This window comes from Schistocerca nitens, chromosome 3, assembly GCF_023898315.1.
Source record: "Schistocerca nitens isolate TAMUIC-IGC-003100 chromosome 3, iqSchNite1.1, whole genome shotgun sequence".
NCBI classification, from domain to species: domain Eukaryota; kingdom Metazoa; phylum Arthropoda; class Insecta; order Orthoptera; family Acrididae; genus Schistocerca; species Schistocerca nitens.
In genome coordinates this window covers 867,691,730-867,714,144 of record NC_064616.1, presented here as the reverse complement: position 1 = coordinate 867,714,144, position 22,415 = coordinate 867,691,730, and the positions used below count along the sequence as shown (strand labels likewise).

The 22,415-nt window shown below is 41.6% G+C and overlaps 1 protein-coding gene across 1 annotated transcript in view; it reads left to right on the top strand.

The window, feature by feature from the left end:
* LOC126248907 (ephrin-B1) overlaps positions 1-22,415 on the top strand; it is a 569,232-nt gene that overhangs the window by 484,675 nt on the left and 62,142 nt on the right. Inside the window, exon 2 of the mRNA XM_049950385.1 lies at positions 11,316-11,457. Within this exon, the coding sequence (XP_049806342.1) occupies positions 11,316-11,457 (142 nt within the window). The remainder of the gene's footprint in view (positions 1-11,315; positions 11,458-22,415) is intronic.

Sequence of the window (22,415 nt, the reverse complement as noted above, 5' to 3'; positions counted from 1 at the left end):
CAGTTGGGCAGATTTTGGCACGATATCCCTCAAGAGGACATCCAGCAACTCCATCAGTCAACGCCAAGTTGAATTGCTGTTTTCATAAGGTACGGATAGAAAGGAAGAATGTATTGATTGTTGGTGTTAATAACGATCATCCTCCTTTACCTCCTCTGCATTACTGCAGATGACGTGTCACTGAGCACATTTCTTCTGTGCATGCAGTACACGTGGGGCGTCTAGTTGTTTCCACTGCACTGTGTGGAATACGAAGGTTCTGTTATAGTTCACTAACCTGCTGTCTTCAAGTTGATGTCCCCAGCGCAGAAAACAGCACGCAGGTCGTAGATTCTGTATCTTGAGGCTGAAACTGACTTTTAGCGAGATTTTGTTCTGAGATAATGTATCACTTCTTTGGGATGCCACTCGCGTGTTTTTAATATAGCCACACGAGAAGACTACATGTTCTTAATACAACACCTTCTGATACAGCAAAGTACATGATCAAACACAATGTTTACGAAAATGTATCTTTATTTGTGGCACGTGTCTGTGCCTCATGACTACCGGAGTGAATCTTTTAATACTGAATACTGACAAACACATACTGCCACAGACAACATGACTGTACATCTCGACTGCCTAAACCAGAGTGACGAACAGGAACTTAAATAAAAATTGGAAACACATCCTTCGACACATAACATGTCTGTTCTCGACTGCCTAATCCAGAGTGACGAACAGCCCGAAACACTTCGCGCGCCATACCAGAAAAGGCGTGACCCGAATGCTTCCGAAGTGGTTCGCCTGCAATTTCGTCAGTCTTTTGTTATTTATTTAAATTGTTTTTAATAATTCTAAAACGACTGACTGATAGTCAGCTGTTGAGAGATATTTATAGTAAAAAGTGAAGTCATTCCAATGAGTAGTTTAACTAATAATAATAACTATACTTTAACGTTCTGGCGCCATTGCTCCGAACACAGCAGCCAATCACAGAGCAGTAGCATTATGTTGGCGGTCTTTCTCACGGGAATGGTACCGAATCTAACATCTGTCACAGGTACCTCACATCACATTTCGTCATCTATATACTTCTTGCATCTCCACTGCTCTGGGAACAGCTTCTTGGAGCCTAATATGATGGCTGACTAAGCCAGAAATATTACAAAGGGCCAGTGGTGGTTCAACGCGTTGTTGACTTGCTCAGTTGGTGAAGCTCTCTCGCTTGAATAAATCATCCAATTATTCCTAAATTGTAGTCATTTGTCTGTCTTTACATTTAGAACACATCTAATGATTTCCGGCCCATTCGAATAATTCCTTCGTGGTGTGTCATTTTTTAATCTTAGAGCAGGGCCTCCCAACCTTTTCAGCTGGCGGACACCTTCTTCAGTCGAAAATTCATGGCGGACCCCTAGTCAGTCAAGAGCACATGAACTTTAAATTTCAGAGCAAAACCCATGGGAACTGAAAGCTTCTTAATGTATGTACCATGTTCCCAATGACTCCCCCCCCCCCCCCCCCCCCCCGAAGTATCAAAAGGCTTTGGTTTAGAGATGAATGAAAACAACTTGAAATTAAGGATGCAATTTGAATTCCCACTGTATCCAGGCACTTACTAGTGGATTTACTCCCTTTGTTCAAAACGCTATAGCCTGATTAATATTACTTGGTAATTGACATTTCACACGTTGGAGCTGCCTTCCTCCAAGAGCAATCGACGTCGCCTCCAAACTGTTCACTGTTGACAAGCTGCTGCCTGTGGTCTGTTCACTTCCACTGTTTGGCAACTGTTGTGTAAGGAACATGTATATTTCGTAACAGTCGTGTGTGTGTGTGTGGGGGGGGGGGGGGGGGTCGTGAAATCCGAAGAAAAATGTTCAAATGTATGTAAGTCTATGGGACTTAACTGCTGAGGTCATCAGTCCCTAGTCTCACACACTATTATCCTAAGTTTAACTTCCGCTAAGGACAACACACACACACACACACACACACACACACACACACACACACACACACACACACACACGTGCCCGAGGGAGGACTCGAACCTCCGACAGCGGGAGCCGCACCAATGTTTTCGTTTGTGTTGCCGACTGTCAAATATTATTGCCAAAGATCGAATGTTATTGCCAACTTTCGAGTGCTATACACATGTTTTTCAAAGAAAAAAGATAGTGATGAACTTGATTTTCACATTTTTATTCAATAATTTTACTCATTATTTTACACGATTTGGTGAAATGTGGCCGCGGACCCCCTAGAAACCACACGTTGGGAAGCCCTGTCTTAGAGCTTAAAAAGGCTCCTAATTACAGGAGTTTATGTGGTGCCTTTGGGTAGCAAAATTTCCGCGCTTCCTGTTTCTGGACATGAGATGTTTCGTAAGTCTGTCTCTCATATCGCGCTTGGCTCATGGGCGTAGCGGCAGCGGCTCCATCACATGCGTGTCAGAGCAGGCGGGGTTATTTATCGGGAGCTTCCTTCCTTCCGGAGAGGGTCGAGGGAGAGAAAATTTCTGCTTTGGCGTTCGAAGCTTTTATCTTTATGCGACACCATCTCGGCCATGCCAGAACAGTAGCCGTAGCTTAATGACGCCAACGGCAATATCCGTCGCGTGTAGGGGAGCGCCTCGGGCGCTGATCTTAATGTGGAGCAGAGTGCGCGCCAAGATTAAAAACGAAGAGGGTTAAAACCCGGGCCTACACGACGGCGGCAACCGGAATCCGCCAGCCCGTCCATCCCGCATACCTTGCCGCATCGAGAACCTAGTGCAAACCTACAATACCAGCAACCAGACATTGTCTCTGCTGAATAAGAAATATTTTCTTGTACACACTGAAATAAAAATATATTTCATGCAATTCCCATTTGCCCTCCGCACGTCAGCTTCTGACAAAAACTCTTTACAGCTGTCACTTCTTTCAGACATGTTTTTATCGGCGCGCTAGTAATCAGAGATATTGATTTTGATGAAACTGTAATTACGGTATGAAACTTGCCATGTATTAATTTATCGTTGTAGCATACATCATCCGGAATATGCGATTGCAGTATTTCACGGAGTGTTCCGAAGATGAAATCTTCTGGAGTGTTCAGCCGGGAGGTGGCCTCGTCTTGTCGCAACGTGTCGATGAGTTCCGTACCCACCATCGTCATCTGTCAAAAAAAAAAAAAAAAAAAAAAAAAAAAAAAAAAAAAAAAAAAAAAACCACGTATTTGCGCGTTCTGCTTTAACTTATTTTTTCATTACTTCGCTTTCGTGCGCGCAGCATCAGTATGATTCGTTTTCCAATTATTTGTGTGTTTTTTCTACATTTGCGACTGTATATTCCAGCCAACAATGTATATTTCACTTTTTACTGCTTCCGTCCCCTCCACATGACGACGTACTGAAATTTTCCTATCATGAGTACTCGGAACCGTGTCACTTTCTGTTTTCCACGCCTTTGTAGATGAAATATTGAAATATGTGTAGAAAATTGGACAGAAATTAGATTTTCTCCACATTTCCACTTTTTCACTAGTTTTATGTCTTTCGTTTGAAAATAATGCAAAAAGTAGCAACTGTTGTTACTGAAATATAAAGCAGTTGAATTGTGAGAATAGTTGGTAACTTGACATCGTAGATACTTGCAAAATCGTTTCTGTATAAACATGTGCCGTATAGTTAAAATAATGTTCTAACTTGGCGTGTACTGTTTTAAACCTACAAAGTGCTACAAGGATGAGTCCCAGACACGTTCTACAACCCGTTTCGTCGTAAAGTCATCGTATTATAATTCTTCTTGCCTTTGCTTTGAATTTATTTTACATTGCTGACAGCTGAACACAGAGATAAACACACACATACATTCGTGCGCAGTTGTGAGGACATTTCCTTCGACGTCGTCTTAAAATTCGTCGGTTGGATTTACGAATGTAATTGAGAACAGATGTCAGTCATATTTGGTGCCTTCGACCCGTCCTGAAAGTTCACCGAGTTGCTGTCTATCTTTATTTACAGCAATACTGCTCCATTCGACGGACATCGGATCGATAAGGTTGTCGACGCTGAGGAGGGTCAAGGAACAATAATGGCTGCCATAAAACACACGTCCACTTTACAGGGGAAGAATGGCCATGGGCTTCACACAGCCTAACGTTAGCAAATGGTTGCATGTTCCTTCACTCACATCGCTCGTCTTCGTAAGTCTAAGCCGTCGTTAACCAAGTGCTAATCTACGATATATTTTCGTGTGCCTTACGATCTGCCTCCAATTGCCTGCAGTCAGCTGTCAGATACTTTTGTGAGACTCTTCCTATTGCGAAAATTGTAATGGCGAATTTCTGTAGAAATAAAAAATTCGAGAATCGTTGGACATTTCATGAAACTAGACGATGATCTACGAAATGCGGAAAGTATGAAACGCAAGCGACATCAGTATTCTGTGTTACATTTGTCTTACAAGTCACATCCCGGTGCAAAGCAGGGGGTATCTGGGTATGCGACAGTCGCTCTTCTTCCCACTGCACTCACATAGCGCACACACACTTCCTTAGTTTTATAGCTTTTATTATCACGTTATACATTCTCCAGAGCTGTAGATTGACACTTTTCGTGGCACGGGTATTCCACTGGAATTGCTGGTTTCCCTCTTTCAAATTCTCAAACCGATAAAACAAATGCGGAACAACGAAAACTTGACTAAAATTTTGTGCAAACATCCTGGACTGAATGACTTGTCGGACCTAACGATCATCTGCCATGTGCGCTTCAACCTGGGATAATATCCCGAAGAACATACACGCCAATGCTACATCTTCATAATACTTCATCAGGATAGTGAGCAATTCGGAATTGAAAGAGGAACCAGTATCCATATTGCTAAAACTATTTTCAGCAATCCCAGAGGAAGTATTGAGGTCCTTAAAGTGAGAAAACGAAGAAGGTGTTAAAGGAACATGTCTGAACCAGGTTTGTTTTTCTGATGACGTTGTACCGTTTGCTTGTAGTGTATGTAAAACATCGGCAACGAATGGCGGAAGTAAATAGAACAAATTTGGAAGCAGACTGGAAAATCAATAGTAACAAGTCTAAAATAATGTATAATGAACACACCGAAAAGAAAATAGTACAAATTGACAATGAAGTCACAGAACCAGTTGATGAGTTTTTGTGGCGAGGGCAGCTGAAGATGACGACTCGATGGACAGTTAAAGAAATAAAGAGAACAATACATGTTGGGGACTAATAGGAGAAGCAGGGAAACAAATAAATGGATTAGGGAACAGACCAGAGTGGAAGACTTAATTATGATTGTAATGGAAATGAAATGGTAGGAGGTGGTACAGGTAACTAGACAAATGGATGAGAGATGGACGAAAGAAACTATCTACAGCCTTCTGAAACTCCGAGAGTACAATTAATGGCAAGTGGGAAGATGACACCAGAAAACATGCCAGAGCAACGTGGATGCTTACAGCGTAAGGCTGTAATGCTTGGAAAAGTGTAGAGACTGCCCTATCTAGCACTGAATCCCAAATGGATGGTTATGGTGAAGAGGAGGAGGGCGCGCTTGTTCGACCCTCGGCTGGCTCACGTGCCTATCTCGTAAGCCGTCGTTCTGATGTGGCCGTGTACCAACAAACCCTGCTTGTTGTTTTCTGAAGGAGAAACGGCGTACGCTACTATCTGACAAAACAACACAAAAACGTAGATCTGAACAAACGCGCAGAACAGGCGCAATCTTCGCGCCGCTGAACACGAGTGTGAAATGAAATGCTCGACCTGTGGGTCACGTGACTCAGAACGTGAGCTTTCGCGCGTTCGCGCGTATTTCTCTAAACTGTTTGCAAACAGAAAGGTAAGCGCGCGAAACCCAGCTGTCAGAACGAAATGAAACGATGTGCGCATACATTACAGACAGAGACGCATTGTACGCGCCGTGACCGCACAAACAAAGAACCTTATTCACGGATTGAAAACACCGCTCACCTCATAGCGTCAGCCGGAAACATGCAAGCTGTATGGACCGGCAAGAAGATAAAACGTCATTGTTCGTCATAGAAAGTCTCGTACTGGAAGCGGGCTCGAGTGTCCCTGGGCGCTGATCTAGCTTCAGAGTGACCCAGTCGACACCGGAAATTCTTATGCCAGTTGCTGTTCACATTTTACGGGAGAAGAATTATTAAAAAGTAAATACCTCGTTCTATAAAGTAAGAGGAACACCAACTACCCTACTAAACCCTACTGAAAAGCAACTTATCACTATTCAGTTAACGTATGACAACGAAGTGCTGTTGTTTCGGTCATAAGGTTGGTTTGACTCAGTTTGTAACATTTTTTGATGAGTCAAGAGAGAAGGTCTTCGCCGCAACTCTTTGAAACAGGCCCTTTCAAGGCGCCAACAGCCAGGCGAGTTGGACAAAGTTTTCTTTCATTTGTTCTAAGGAAATACTGTTCCTCCATCAGTCCACCTTCGTATTGGTTTGTGACAGCCAGATGCTGGCCTCCCAAAAAGCCCGTGATAACGTGAACTTTGCGCCGTTACTGGGCGTCGTTTATAACGAAGAATCGAGACCAAGAATTAACTACCACTTAGGAGTTATATTCGTCTGGTTCTGGCTCCTCTCTGTGCCCGGCGCTACTGCTTTGAATTTCCTGATTTTTCTCTACCTGATTTTCCTCTAAAACACTTCAGGGTAATACCGCAGTGAAATCACCTACAATTTCTATTGAAATCAACGTACAATTGGGCTTGTCATCGATCTTCCTTTCGTAGATTCTTCTCAGATTCTTGTGATAATAGCCGGCCAGGGTGGCCAAGCGGTTCTAGGCGCTACAGTCTGGAACCGCGCGACCGCTACGGTCGCAGATTCGAATCCTGCCTCGGGCATGTATGTGTGTGATGTCCTTAGGTTAGTTAGGTTTAAGTAGTTCTACGTTCTAGGGGACTGATGACCTCAGAAGTTAAGTCCCATAGTGCTCAGAGCCATTTTCTTGTGATAGTGCCGTAATTGTTTACTAAGGAACACACGATGTTAAGGTGAGTGATGTTTTAGGCTAATTAAACGAGCATAAAACAGCTCACTTCGTTGTTGCAGGCTTCATCTACGAAGCAACAGTTCAGTGTATTTCCGACATACAATTTAATCACGCGTACCAAATATGGTGAATACTGTACTTATTCGCAGTGCACAAATTCGTTACGTCATTGCATGCCAGCCGAGCGCATTCGACTTGAGAACGTCCATCGAGAGGAAAAAGACGTGGTTATTACTGGAACCGACACCCCCGACATCTGCCCTCAGCCTTAGCCGTAAGCTTTAGCAAGGAAAAAGCGTCGTGGGAAGCGAGCGCAGGTGGAGGCGTCTAATGGACCGCCTGACAGAGGAACATAAAGTTCAATACGTGCCGAGTGCCATTTGCAGAGCACACAGCCTCCGTGCCACCAGCGCTCCACGATTGCTTGCCCTTTCTGGAACCTTCCAGAGACAATAAATCTTTACGCCTCTTCCATCTGTATGATAAATTCGTCAAATATGGGTACATAAAGAAGGAAAAGAAAAAGACAGGCTCGTAACCACTGGTATATTCTATTTTTATTCTGAACTCTGTGGGACAGAAAGGTACCCAAGATTTTAATTTGTATGCTTTGTTTCCTGATATAACGGTTCTTATGTGAATTTGCTTTAAGTCCCATTTGTCGTATTGTTTGACGCCTTTTAGACGAATTTCAGATAGTCCTAAGGTTCACTTTCATCACGAGAAAGCGCAGTTATCTTAAAGTTTTTTTGTAGCACTTTTCCAAATTTACGAGTTCGTCTTTAAATATTACTGAATTTCTTCAGTATTTGGTGACCATCTTTGTGCTATCTCCCGAAGTATGTACGAAATCCTCTTACGTGGTTTATTCTTCCCTCGCTCTCCTGTCCAACTTCTCATCACACTGCGATTATTATGACACAAAGAACGATTCAACGAATGAATAAAACTTCTCCCCTGGTACAGCACTGCACCAGTTTGGGGTGATTTCAGGAAATAAGGAAATGTTAGAGCTCCGTTGCGGTACGTGAATTAATCCTAATACTCCACAACACGTTAATTCGCTCTAAAAGTGTACAAAACTCATGGATCCAAAGGCAATCGGGAGGCCGTGTTCATGTTTTGTTACAACAACAGATGCCATTTCTTCCATAATCATTGCGAGGGTTAATGTGGAAAATGTAGTTCTCGAAGAGCGTAGATTTCTTTTATTGCCTCTTCTGCAGAAAAAAAAACACTTTTGATACCTGAAACTCGTATTTTTAATTGTAGTTTAATGATAAAAACAACGCCTACTTTTACAGACGTCAGATTACACACTTTCTTTTAACGCTAAATTACAGTAAAGCAGGCAGATACTCAGGTTATTTCCCACGACGTGTAAGCAATGCATACAGAAAAATTCAGTATTTGTTGTCCACTGAGGTCTTTCTTCCTTGTGCTGAAGGCTCTGCCGCAGACAAGGTGCAATATCCAAATTTCAGTCACGAGTTTTAGCTGCTGCAGAGCTCCATTTCAGTATTTTAGAAAACCAGTCATTCGAATGTGCTCTACTTACTCTTTTAGTTTTCCTGTGGTGTCACCGCTAGACACCACACTTGCTAGGTGGTAACTTAAATCGGCCGCGGTCCTGTAGTACATGTCGGACCCGCGTGTCGCCACTGTGTAATCGCAAACCTAGCGCCACCACATGGCAGGTCACAAGACACGGAATAGACCTCGCCCCAGTTGTACGGACGACATAGCTTGCGACCAGACGTACCAAGTCTTCCTCTCATTTGCCGAGAGACAGATAGAATAGCCTTCAGCTTAGTCCATAGCTACTACCTAGCAAGGCGCCATTTGTATCAGTGCTAATAGCGTACTAATATTCAAGAGAGATGTATTCCAACAAGAGAATAAAGATAAGTATTAAACGAATCTACGTACTTTTCCTCTTATTCATTAATAAGTCTCATGTTCCAGAACTTCAAGCCCGTCTGCGTTAGTTTAGCGTGCACCTAGCTACCTCATTGTGTCTATGCTGTATGAAATAGACACAACATTTCCAACATCGGATAATTTCCTTACCAAGTCTAGCAGTAGCCAGTGAACTGCTCCAGGAAAATGCAAACAAAATATTACTCCTACAGCAGCCAATAAGCAAAGTTGTTATTGAACGCTGAGCAACGGTTTCGTTCGCCAGCAGACGGATACGAGATAACTGCTCCGCTGCACCATCAATCATCGGTGACATTTTGTGAGTAAAGATACACCCTAAACCGTTTTGCTAGAAGACATGAAAGTCTTGATTTAGTGTGGTACCCAACCGGCAGTAGACTTGTTCCCGACTGCCCTGACGGAACTTACCTGGATCTTAGGAGCAGAAAAAAATTTCCGCAAAGTGAAGAGGACGCGTATTATGTGAATACGGAGTCAACAGAAACCTTTACCTCAGTAGCTCTCAAACATTTTTTGGTTCCCGGCTCTTTGAATATATCAATTTTTCCTTAGCACCCTAAGTCATAACACTGTCTATTTCGTGTGACTAAAATCCACAGTCGATGCGGTTAGATTAGTTTAAAAATAACTGAAACACACGTTTGGATTTAAAACGCGTATTTCAGTTATTTTTTAACATTTTACTGAACAAACAGCTACGGTTTCACTATCCCAGTTTTTGACTAAGTAGCAATTTGCTCATTAAAATAATTAGTGCTATATATGAACTTGCTGTTCACTACATAACTTTCAAATTTTTGCATGAGACTGGGTACAACTATCCTCATTTCCTGATCCATGTCAATTTTTTGCACAATTTTTACTCCTTGCTACAGCGACTGTAGTGTTGGCAGCAGAGCCAACACCGTATTGCTAGAGGAGGCCGAAATGCACGCGTTTAATTACACGCAGACTGGCGTGAGATCTGGAACAGGACAATGTCTTGAGAATTGCAAATAAAGTACGTAAATGATGTAATACTTAACTTTAATCCATAATTGGTGTACATCGCTCTTGATGATACAAAAGTATAATAAGCTCAATATAACTGATAATGGCGCCTTGCTAGGTCGTAGCAAATGACGTAGCTGAAGGCTATGCTAACTATCGTCTCGGCAAATGAGAGCGTATTTGTCAGTGTAGCATCGCTAGCAAGGTCGGCTATACAACTGGGGCGAGTGCTAGTAAGTCTCTCTAGACCTGCCGTGTGGCGGCGCTCGGTCTGCGATCACTGACAGTGGCGACACGCGGGTCCGACGTATGGTAATGGACCGCGGCCGATTTAAAGGCTACCACCTAGCAAGTGTGCTGTCTGGCAGTGACACCACAGCGACCAGCGGAAATCCAGCTTCACACGAGTCAGATCTTGCAGATAGAATTAAGGTTCATTGAGCTTTAGTACTGCACAACGGATATTACTGCACAACGGATATTAATCTTTTTTCTGATAACCAAAAAATGACAAGATGAATGATGTCAAATTGTGCCTCTAATGTAATATCGCAAGATAGCTCAATAAGATTTTCTTCTTCTAAAGAAGTAAATTCAGAATGTGGTTTGACTCTAAATGGGTCTGACTGTGCCTCGAATTTGTCTGCATTGCTTGAAAGTATTTTCAAACCATTTACTTAGCTGTGATACATGCTCTTTAAAAGCAGCTTTTATACTGCAAGACAAATCAGCTTTATTGGAGATTACCAACTGGTGCTGAAAGGAGCAGAGGACAGCATTCGCGTCGCTTTTGACGTCACGTCCTTCACTTCGGACGTTTTATCCTTCAGCCGGTAGGCGAAGCTGTACGCAGGAATGCGATTGGCATTTCCATTATACATATATTCGTTTTTACGTCGATCAGAACCGCATGGCACGTACCTTACAAATGATTGTGAAACAGTTCAGTGGGTTTTTATTGCCCCTCTCTGTATCTGTTACTGTTGCTGAAGATTTTGTATGGTCTACCTAAATCGCTTATGGCTGGTGCCGAAAGGATTCCTTCCAAAAGGATGCGGCAGATTTCTCTTCGTATCATTCAGACCACCAGTGTCTTCCTCCATTTTCGAATGACATTTCACGATGATAATTTTTATAAATATGTGTGTATGGTTTGAAAACTTACAGAATATAGCCGATACTTCTAGACGATGTAAGATCTAAAATTTTTATTTGCCAGAAATGACTATTGATTTATTTGTTTATTTAAAACATAATATAGTGTGAAAAACTGTATCACTAAAATTTTTTCCCCACCAACCACAGTCATTTATGTATATAACTACTGAAATGCACATTAATTAATGTTTGACATTCTTTTTTGTTGCAGATTTAGGATAGACAACACCGATCACATAATAGATGTGAATAAAGGGAACATACCTTTCGAGTACGACCAGGTGAACATCATCTGCCCAGTCTACATGCCTGGAACTCACGAGGAAGACGCTGAAAAGTATATCATATACAATGTGAGTATTGCTGCATTGCCAGTATTTTGTATTCTTCACTGAAAACATCGTATGCGGGATATTCTTAGTATAAAGTTGGTAGCAGTATTAAGAGAACAGCTTTTCACAAATAAGTTTGTTGTCCACAGAACTGATTTCAGCAGAGTTTCCTCTTGTTTCCACCTGAAATGTTCTGAACATTTGAAACTATCCTCTTCGGTTGGATCCGAGTCCACAGATGAAGTAGTGATAATTGTTCAGTGGGAGAAGAGTAAGGGAGGAAATCAGAGAGAAGTCTGGTTGATGACCAATCTCGAGATTTCACTAGATGTGGTGTAGTGAACCACATAATATCTCAAAAAATGGGCGTGAAATGATAGATCCAGAACGAGAGTACAGTGTCCCAGCCACCTCGGCCGTGTTTAACGTTAGAGGAGATAGAGCATGAGCATAACTGCGTGTCAGGGGGGCTTGAGTTCATGACACTCTTGATTCTGGAATGACTATCGCAGCTCGCAGTTGGGAAACATTCAAGGTAATGGAGGAGCACGGATGAATATGCAAATACGAACGTGTTTCATGCAACACGGTATGCTGTCGACACTTTCAGAATGAAAGAATGCCCATAACACATAGGGAGATGTAAAACTTATGTCGTAAGAGTGAAATTTGATGCCTAGTCCGGCAGTAATGAGAGAATTTTTTTTTTAGTTTTACTTCCCAAAACCGCTCCAGCCCACTGTCAGGAAGTCATTCCACACGACCTCAACCGATTCTTTCCTCCGTTCCAGTAAAACCTGTTTTAGTGCTCCCTCTCTAATGAATCGCCCACAGAATACTAACAGAAAATATTCGGCATATTTTTCGCGCTAAAAATCGAAAAAGAAGCAGTAGATTCGCGAAGAAATCTAAAAAATTTTTCTTCGACCAGAGAGAAGTTTTTTGAGAGGTCTTTCTGTTAACGGGAAGCTGTGAAAGGGAGTGCTATTGGTCGACTCTTGTGGAAGTCTTAGGCGTCGGGTCTAGTATCCCACCCGTCACGGCTTCCCTGTTCTCTGTTCGCGTGATCCTCCCATTGCCGACGCCTGCTGGTCCGCGACACTCCGCCACTTCGTGCCTCGCCCTGCCCTCACGGCAGATTAAATTTAGACGCACGAGCAGTTATTTCAAATTCTTGTTTCGCACGCTGCGTGAGAATAGGTCACTGTCTCAACCTTTTTTTTTTTTTTTTAGAATATAGAGTATTAATGCTGTGTTGTCGAAACGTGATATCACGAGACCATGGCTGTGTGAAAATACAGGTAATTTCGTATTCAAATTATAATTGCATAAAAGACACTGTTATTTCTTCTCTTTATTCAAAACAGAGCTGTTAACGGTTTCAAAACTGATAGGTTCACCTTTAGACAACAGCATGTATTTTATATTTGTCTTTAAGCATTTGGGTGTTAACAGTGAAACTTTTCCTGCAGAGTGCACTTACGAGAGCGTGCTGAAAAGTGATATCTCCGAATTTTTTATTCTGTTTTTAATATCAGTTGAGGTATTCCGTGTCATGCATATTACTCGTTCGACAGTTGACAAACTACTCCCGCTGTTATTCGAGGAACAAAAATGCTAGACACATCTGACAAGAAATGGCACCGAATGCATCAAAAAACACTCGGGGAATGATAAATGACCTGACGTACATTGCACGAAGTCTCTGTGGGATTATCTCGAACAGATGGTTAAGGGAAAATATAGGTATCCTGAGTAGAACAGATTATGAATTTGAAACTGACAAGGAACTATTGTCTAAGAATGAAAAATCTTGTCATAACCTTCCTAGACGTCAAAAAACCTACGATTCCGTAGACAGAGCAACACTCTTCAGCAGGCCAGAAGGATTCGTCACAGACAAAAAACTTTGGGAACAGTTAAAGAAACATTGAAAAAAAAAAACAAAGTACTAAATAAAATTCCGTTGAGATATTTCGGAACCATTTGAAATAAAAACTGGTATCAGGCAAGCTGACGACCTCTTCCCGTTGCTCTTCAACTCCGTTTCGGAAAAGTTAGTAAGGGAATGAAATCATAGACTTCACGAAAAAGGAATGCAAGAAATCAGACTGCGATATAAAAAAATTCTAACGTCAAAATCAACTGTCTAGCCTTTGCAGATGATTGAGCAATATTTTCCGAAAACATCGATGCAACTAAGCAAATCAGCCTGTTGAAAGAGATTACAAATTTCTTTCCAGAAGACAGAATTCATAACGAACATTTAAATTGTTCCAAAATACAGTATACGGTGTACATTTAAGTACGTTGGGGAAATAATACAACCAAGCGGTCTACATAAACAGGCAACCAAAAATAGAGCCTAGAAAATAGAAATGGCGTATCAGTTAACGAAGGACATTTACAATAAAATATCATTCTGAGTAAAAACAAAAGTCTAGCATGATAACACTGTCGTAAAAGCGGAGAGCCTTTATGCAGCAGAACGTTTAGTCCTCGGCAGATTGAAGATTTGGAGAAAAAGGAAGGGAGGTACTACAAAAAATGCTTGGTCCAAGAAAAGTTTCGAGTACGTGGATGAGAAGAAGAAACTGTCTGATGCTCTCAGGAAAAGAAGAATTTCATTTTATGTACACTCTTTGACATAAAACTTGACCGGCGGCCGGCCGCTTCAGAGGCTAAGTCCGCGCCGATCGCGACATGGGACAAAAAAACTGGCCAACTCGCTAATTCTCTAAGTCCGGTTATCTGCACAATCTGGCAACACTGTAGACTGCGGCACTTCCTGGAGGAAAACTTGTCCCATGATAGATAAACTCTAAGCTGATTACGCCTGTGGTCTAGCGGTAGCGTGCGTTGTTTCTGTTCATAATGTCAGCGGATCGAGAGCAGCCGGCATAAAATATTTTTAAAGCCTCTTCTGTCTGAATGCTGAAGACGTGAATGTAATGGTAGCGCAGATTCAATCTATTTCGCTTTGTGACACACCGATATCAAAATTTTATCCAGTAACGATTTTGCGGCAGATTTCCTGCAGACTGTCCTCCTCTGGACGCCGTATGCGGCAAAGCTCCAGGATCCATTTGCTGGCTACTGGCAGCGGCCGTGGCGACAGCAGCGGCGCTGCACTCCCCCGTTCTTTATCGAAAGCGCCTGCTACCGCTCATCGCTTTTGATGATTTAAAACGCTTTATTATTAAATGTTGCTCCACAGGAAATTTCTACAATTTCCATTCACGCTCAAAAGCAACGGAGACAGACGCCCTGATTAGTAGGCGGGTATTATATTACATTAATCGGCAAGAGCTGAGTATGGCCCGAAATTAATTTTATAGACTGGGACGAAATTAAACCACCTCACTACATTCGATGAATTTATAAATGCTTCATACCTCGTTTCTTTTCCTTTCTAACTCAATTATTTGTGCAACTTTGGAACAATGTTTGGATGTTTTCGTCAAGCCAGAGTGAGCGTCTGTGGTGTAAAGTGTATTACAGTTCTTGTTTCATTCCTTATGGTAAGTCTATGCGATAAACTGTGTGAATACCTTGCAATGCATGCTCTGTAGCAGTGCAGGAACACTGCACATTTGGAGTTCCATGTATGGGTTCGTGAAGTATTTATTGTTGATCGGAAGTGATAGTTAAGGTCATCAGATTTAAACCAGAAAAATTTGTCGTTTTGAAGGTTTCAGAGAACGGAAAGGAATTGCTAACGCCGGTGTTAGAAAACGTCTACAGTTAAATGCTATTGCAAAAATTTAGAAGAAGGGAACTACATTAATGAAAATGTGCACTTCATAAACAACCTTCTGACATGTTAGACCTATATGACGAACAAAGCTCAAATTTATATCGTTGACAGTCGGTTTGAATCTTTTCAGGGTCTATTTTACAGTGAAGCACCTTGGAATTTGCAAAGCAGAAATCCATGATATTAACTTAATTTACTAAGTCGAAATCGAACGAAGATTGATGTTTAAAGGTATTCTACAGATTTCGCATAAGAAATTTGTACTAGCAGTTTGCAACTCCATTAATTAAAATGGAAAATAAAAGGTTGTAGTCAGCGGCTTCTACCGTGATTCGAACTGCTATGACTTATAGTACAAGCACTGCAACGCACAAGGGAACCTCTGAGCTAACGACACACTGGCGGCCAGAGGCGGAATATAGTCACTGCGATGTTGCCTGAGCCTCAAAACGCAACCTTAAACACACGAACAGAGGAGGTGGAGATTACTGTTTTAACGTCCCGTCGACAACGATGTCATTAGAGACGGAGCACAAGCTCGGATTAGGGAAGGATGGGGAAGGAAATCGGCCGTGCCCTTCCTAAGGAACCATCCCGGCATTCGCCTGAAGCGATTTAGGGAAAACATTGAAAACCTAAATGAGGATGGCCGGGCGCGGGATTGCACCGTCGTCCTCCCGAATGCACACACAAACAGGTGTTACTTATGTGAAGAACGCCGTTCTTGGAGTCCAGAAATTAAATATACTTTCTAATTGTGTCATCTTGCAGTGGATTATATCGTACGAGTCTTCGATGTGGAAAACGAATGTCAAGTGAATTTAGCGAGGTAACGCCGACCTACACCCGGAAGTAAATGCACTATCAGAGTGTTGACAAATACTTGCTACGACGCTGCCATTTCTAGGCTCTCTGACGAGGCAGCTCTTCAGCGAAATGCTTGCCGTGATTCTCCGATACGGTTCTTCAGAGTGGAGACGCGCGCGCACGTTTGGTTTTTATGCGGCGTTCTCCCCTGATGGTTTCTGACGTCGCCTTGTGGGCTATGTATACATATGAGACATTCAATTATCATTAATCCAGAATGATACAAGTTGCAGCTTCCGGCGTGGAAAAAGGCTGTTGACGCCGACATTATATCATTTCAACGTAGGGAAAGCAAAACGGATCATTCAATGTTTCTCATTCAACATAAAGCATGTGAGATAATTTTCCGTAACGTTCATAATCATCTAAAAATACAAACGAAGTAAAAATACACCGGAAGCTTATTCGAATTGAATATAACGCTTTGCACCTCGATGTCGAATTTGTCCACTTGCAATATTTTGCAGCATACACATAGAATGTCATGATTACCACGAGAATGAAGAAATATGTTGGTAAGGATGGAAGCAAGAAGAGACGCAGTCAACAAATATTCTATTCCTCATGGCATTCATTTCATTTGACACGTAAGAAGAGGTAAAGCGGGAATTTACTTTCGTTAACACGAAAGATATGCCGCACATATTGATAACGAGGAAGTCTGTGTCTTCATACGTTTCCTCCTTGAAATCTGTATGCTCTATTATATACTAAGTAGCCCGATCATTGTTTCAGTAATGTTACCCTCTTGTTTGACCCCGTAACGATGAACAGATTCCAAATGCATGTCTCCCTTCCTGGGTTGTTTTTTGTGTTTTATTGCTTGGAATTCCTGAAGCAGACCACTGTGCCTTCCCCCCTCGTGGGTTAGGTCTCAAAACTAAACCGCTTTGTATCCAATGGCATAATTTATTCAGACAGCATCAGCATAAGACTATCAAACAAAGCCTTCCATTTACAGTTGCAGCACTCTAACCAGCACTGACCAAAGTGTAATCCACGGTCATGGTCCTAAATTACCAGCTGTCTGCTACTGTGGCAAAGTCCGTACTACACTGTCGATTCCGCAGCACCATTTTATCTGGTAACACTGTGTAGTTGCATAGTTGTGCTACCAGATCTGTCCTCACACTGTCAACTTGATGTATCTCACTTCTCCTGTAGCGTAGATCACGAGGAGCCGAAGTAAATGAGTGTATTCTGCATGACGTAACATTCAGTATTCCCTTCTTTCATAGCCACTCTTCATGTGCATCGATTCCAAATAGGAATGCGAAAACTCTTGCGAGTGAGAGAATGACAACAATCGTAACAAGAACAAGCAAATAATGAATGATGTTTATTCCAACGCAGAACGAGAATGGCTTTAAATATAAAAATCTGTATCTATATCTATATCCATATCTATTGATCTTTGAGTTGGCACAATGCAAATATATTCTTAGCATTTAGTTACAGAATTTAGTTCTGGATGTTTGCAGAGAAAAGAAAAAGTCAGTACTTCTCGCTAGTGTAATATAATGTGAACCAGCAACTACCCTTTTCTTAGAACACGACTCAAGCAGGTCCTCAAGTAGGTAGCAAGGCACTGCTGCATTCTGTTCCCTGACATTGCTCTGATGACGGTTAATGCAGATAGTTCCGATTATGAAATACAAAACGTATTGCAGGTTAGTTCCTAGGATAGTAACATTAAATTTGCGTTGTAGACGGCACATGAACGTGACGACTATCCATATTACTCATCAATATAAAAAGACAATATTTTGGGAATTTAGCAGGATTACTCAAAATGAATTCTGAAACTGGGTGACTGACTGCACAGGTGCTAAACGTCGTCAAGAGTATACGATGTCCTAATCGCATTAGGAATATGAAGATCGTCTTCGACAACTCGCAACTTTCACATTTCTATCTCCACCCTACTCCAGACAGCCCTCGGTGGAGTTGCACTACGTTGCCGATGTTATGGAAGGCCTTCAAACCGACAACAGACCACATATTGAAAAATACAAGCGAATTCTCTTGCAGCGTAAGCTTATTGTAACTAATCTAAAAATTATTGGAGAGGAACATTGTCCTATTCAAAAAAAGTAAAATGTTACACACTGTTGACGTCAAACGGACATTATCTATGTCCTGTCTTGTGTCCTACTCATCTATAATATCAAGTGTACTATGAAAATGATTATATATAATGGATGATGGGTAATGCATTGATACCAGATGGTGGGGGCCGGCCGATGTGGCCGTGCGGTTCTAGGCGCTTCAGTCTGGAACCGCGTGACCGCTACGGTCGCAGGTTCGAATCCTGCCTCGGGCATGGATGTGAGTGATGTCCTTAGGTTAGTTAGGTTTAAGTAGTTCTAAGTTCTAGGGGACTGATGACCTTAGAAGTTAAGTCCCATAGTGCTCAGAGCCATTTGAACAATTTGAACTATTTAACACAAAATGACATTAAAAATTAAAGTTATTCACGAGCAGCTAGTTGAGAATATGTATGAACATTAAATGACACGACGAACTGAAATAATATGACGAAGAGTTCAGCGCTCACTGGGAATAGAGCCCCACACATATCGTTGTTGACTACACACAAAGAGACGTCAGCTACCGAATTTTTCTCCACCAGCTGCTCAGAATAGCATCTTGAACTTACAGTCATCTCGCAAACAGTTCTGTGTCTCACTGGGAGTTAAAAACGTCAGACATCGTTAGTGTTGACAACGAATGAAAATACATTAAAAATCAAAATTATTATCCACCAGCAGATAGGTGTTCTCATGATAGAGCTTGATAATACATTATTAAATCTTTAGTGCCGGGCCAGGATTCGATCCCATTCACGCGTAATATGTGAAGGTGTTGAGGAATCTGCAGTTTTGAACAAACAACAAATTGTAGCCGAGCTGTATTTCCACGAAGGGATCAAATTCCGCGTTAAGGGCGGTCTGAGTTGCATTCCCAGTTTAGAACCAATTTTATCGACATACAGAAGCTCAAATAAAAGATGGAATAAGTGTCCTGTGGCCATACATAGCGTTTGTGTCGTCACTTGAAATAAATAACTAGTATAAGAAAGGTTACTGGTGATAGAGTTTCTACATGTCGCCACTCCAGACTTTATTGTGGTTCAACCTACCGTCTACTTGGTAAAGAAGGAATATCATCTTTAATGTGAATTTTCAGACCACGCAGCCATTATATCTCCTCCACTTGGTGTAGCCAGGAGAGAATGGAATCTGTCTCTCCCTATCTAAAATCATTGACGGAAGTGGGAATCGAACCCAGACCATAGGTATAACAACCTACCATCCGTCCAACAGACCACGAAATCCTCTTCTCTGCGAGTCTTTTTTCTATCGTAACGCAGTTGCGCCACACTGGATGAGAATTCTGACACACAGGCTCCCTGTAGTAATTTGCAGCATGTTCAGTAAATTCATTTACTTGGTTGACCGAATCACCATGAACTAGCTGCCTCGGCTAACCAGTGCATACATTCGACTATTTTGTAATCACAGAAATAAAATCACGTAACTGCCACCTACACACAACTGCCAACAGTGTAGGATGCAGAAGTTTAAATAGGAAGTGTTCCTTTCCACTTGAGCTATTCTATTGCGCTATCTGCTACTAGAAAACGTCGTTCAGTCCAAAAGAAAAGCTGTAACTGTTTGTCTCTCAGAAGTCAAGACCTGGCCATATGCATAATCTCACAGTGCTGTGGAATCCAAAAGTTCTGGAGGAATAGTTGCCGAGCTCTGGAGCTGCTGTAGCTACGTGTCAGCTTGTAGCATAGATAAGATGTCGCGAGTTCGAATACATTCAGTGCTACATTTTTTAAAACGCAATTATGCTCTCTGCTGAAGGTATCAATCTAATGGAACTTTGAACATAATTCCCTTCACTTCTCAACCCAAAGTAGTCGCATGTGGAAAAAGAGCTAACTACTGTGACACTTTGTTCTATTCAGGTTTAATAGACAGCAGGCAGCAGATGCATCTCGAAGATGTGCAGGGAGAGCGCATCGTGCCATAATATGTCAGAAAAGTATTTTCTACATTAGCCGTCGTGTGGTAGTGATATTTTATTCTTCTTCAAACTTTGTTTGACAGCTTTAACTCAGAACAAGTTTTCTACATGCATGTAATCAATAAACTGCATATGCATTGTCAGACTGTCATAGGTAACATCAGAGAAGTCGCATATATCGTTGATGATTAATTTCTCTCTCATGTTTACTATTGTTTTAACAACACTAAAGGAAACCTTACGAAAATTGTGCACTGTATTATAAGAAATGAAATAAAACTAACCATGATAACCTTACGACGAAAGTATCTGTACACAAGCATGCCTCTATCGACACGAATTAGTAAAATACCACTCACTTAGATTTCGATTGGGTCTGTGTTTAATTGGTATGCTGTGTCATACTCAAGAGGTATGCAAATGTGGCATTTCATAAATATAGTTACGTATTCCTAGAAACCCAAAATTCGCTTGTCAGCAGCGGAAAGAGGCCTTACCTGTTGTGCAGCAGTGTAAGTTTTTCAACATTGCACTATGAGCTGAAAGCATTTTCTTGCGATTTCCTTATTGATGTTTGATCTGACTGCTTGTAGCTCTTTCACAGAAGGGATAAAAACGTTACAGTCAGTGAGACTGGAACTGCGAACCGTAACAGACGCTCTTTCACAGGTCAGCACGTTACCACAGAGCTGGCGAGGAGGTATGGGTCTTAGCTTCCTATTGCGAGGCCAATAGTAACTAGAACTCGTAAACCGCTATTTGAAGGTCGAGATTAGTTGCGGTTTCCACCTGCAACGACTTTCCTGGGCTGAAAACGGTAAATTTTCAATCTTTTGTTACCCTTCAAGCGATAATAACTCAGATTATTCAATGGAAATGACAGGTAAAATCAAGTGAACTTTGAGGCTTAATTCCGTGCACACCAGGAAGTAACTCGTCGATCACAGAGTTGCCAAACATACGTTGCCTTGTTGCCAAATCTCAGTTACAGTACCAGCAGGAAGAAGACGAACCGATGTGATCCTACAGCGGTCTGGGAAGTGACCATAGCTGGTGTCTCCAAGTCGCGGCTGCTACGGCCTGGAATACGTAATGCGTCTGATTCGCTTTCTGTAACTAGGTTTAGGGACTGGAGCGTAGTTACTAATAATACTCAGAACTGACTGCAACTGAGCATCGTAAATCAGTTTTTATATTTCTTTCGTAAGTGTACTCAAAACTAAGGAAGTCATTCACAGGCGTTTTCGTGCCTCGCCGATAGTCGAGCACAACATACAAATAAAAATAAAAAAGAATGTGTGTGTGTGTGTGTGTGTGTGTGTGTGTGTGTGTGTTAGTGAGAGAGAGAGAGAGAGAGAGAGTGAGAGAGAGAGAGAGAGAGAGAGAGAGATAAATAGAAAGCAATGAGAGAGAGCGTAAAAAATTGTTGTAAAGAAATTGAATCATGGTATTTAAAGAAATCTTTCATTAAAATGACACGTTCCACATCATTACGAAATGTCGTATTCATGATCTATGGAACAAGAGTTAATCTAATGTAATCTAATCTAATCACATCATATTGATGATTAGCCATGAAGAGTCATGAATTACCGAAATTTTGGCAAATACCAGTAACCAAATCTAAACTTGAAAATAAAAGACGACAATTTTTGTAATAAACCGTGACTCCTATCAAGACCCTTTCGTCCCTGTTATCTAACCACGAAAGATGTCTGATATACCTCCATTCTGAAGTAACAAAGTGTGCATGCATTTAAAGATGAAGTGCATGATGTGAAGTTCTGTGACGGAGATACGAACCCAACACGTAATCCGATTGTTAACTAAGAAAAATCAAATGTTACGTATCGGTTTTTCTTACGAGCCGCTAGGTGTCTGAATCTAAAATAAGGATACAAACTTTTGTGCCTAAGCGACAATCGAACTGCACACCTACCGTGCATCCACGAATATAGCTTAAGTATCAGTTGCTTACTCATGAACAGTAAGATGTGTGCGTGTTTGACCAGAAATAACGACACCTGTTGCGATTGTTGGAAACACATGAACAGACATTGAAATTGCGCGTTAATTTTCACTAGCAGGTGGGTGTGCACTTGATAAAGCTAGAAATGAAATTATGAATATTTTTGTACTGGATCAGGTTTCAGACCCACATACTTACCTTTGGAGGAGACCTAGAGAAGATTGCAGTCTTGGGAAAAGGAACGAAATGACTGAACTATACTGTTCCGAGAGATTCAGATCCTCGAAAGAGGAAATACGAATTCGAATCACAGTCCAACACCAAATTTTTCAACGTCTCTAGTTCAATCAA